The sequence below is a fragment of the Cystoisospora suis genome (genome assembly GCF_002600585.1).
Source record: "Cystoisospora suis strain Wien I chromosome Unknown contig_2242, whole genome shotgun sequence".
NCBI lineage: Eukaryota > Apicomplexa > Conoidasida > Eucoccidiorida > Sarcocystidae > Cystoisospora > Cystoisospora suis.
The window spans coordinates 17,941-18,417 of record NW_027155041.1 but is presented as its reverse complement, the minus strand read 5'-3'; the positions used below and the strand labels follow the sequence as shown (position 1 = coordinate 18,417).

General features: G+C 52.4%; 1 protein-coding gene across 1 annotated transcript in view; it reads right to left on the bottom strand.

Moving 5' to 3' along the window:
* Positions 1-4: 4 nt before the first annotated feature.
* CSUI_004708 (uncharacterized protein) overlaps positions 5-477 on the bottom strand; it is a gene marked incomplete at its 3' end in the record, with an annotated part of 601 nt that continues 128 nt past the window's right edge. Inside the window, exon 1 of the mRNA XM_068064893.1 lies at positions 5-477. This exon is cut by the window's right edge and continues 128 nt beyond it. Coding sequence (XP_067923134.1) covers positions 6-371 — 366 coding nt within the window.

The window sequence follows — 477 nt, the reverse complement described above, 5'->3', positions numbered from 1 at the left end:
AAAATAGCGTGAAAAGTGTCTTGGAAAATCTCCGTGAAGGGCTTCTTCCATTGGGCCTTGAGAACCGCAGCGTTGACAGCGATTACATCTGGCCGTGTTCGCAGATCAGATGAAGAAACTACCCCGTCGATCAGGTCTTCCGTGTTCTCACTTATAAAAGCATTGATCTGCGTGACAGCGTCCTGCCGGCTCCGGAAATCGAAGAGCGCAACCTCAGTGCCAATCGCCCGCAGGCGATCGCCGTAGCTAAGCAGTTGCTGATCGTCCCGGTCTGAGGTAACATAGATGCGCTCGCCGAAGCCAAAGAATGCTGGAGGTATGAGCCCCGGAATAAGGAAATCTTCTTTTTCCTCATGAAAAAAACGCCTCATCTCTGCCACAGTCTGGCCGCCGGCACCGAATTCCAGCGCGCGGAACGTCTTCCAAACAGAAAATGGAGAGACGAGGAAATTCACAAAGCACCTTCGTGGTTCGGCA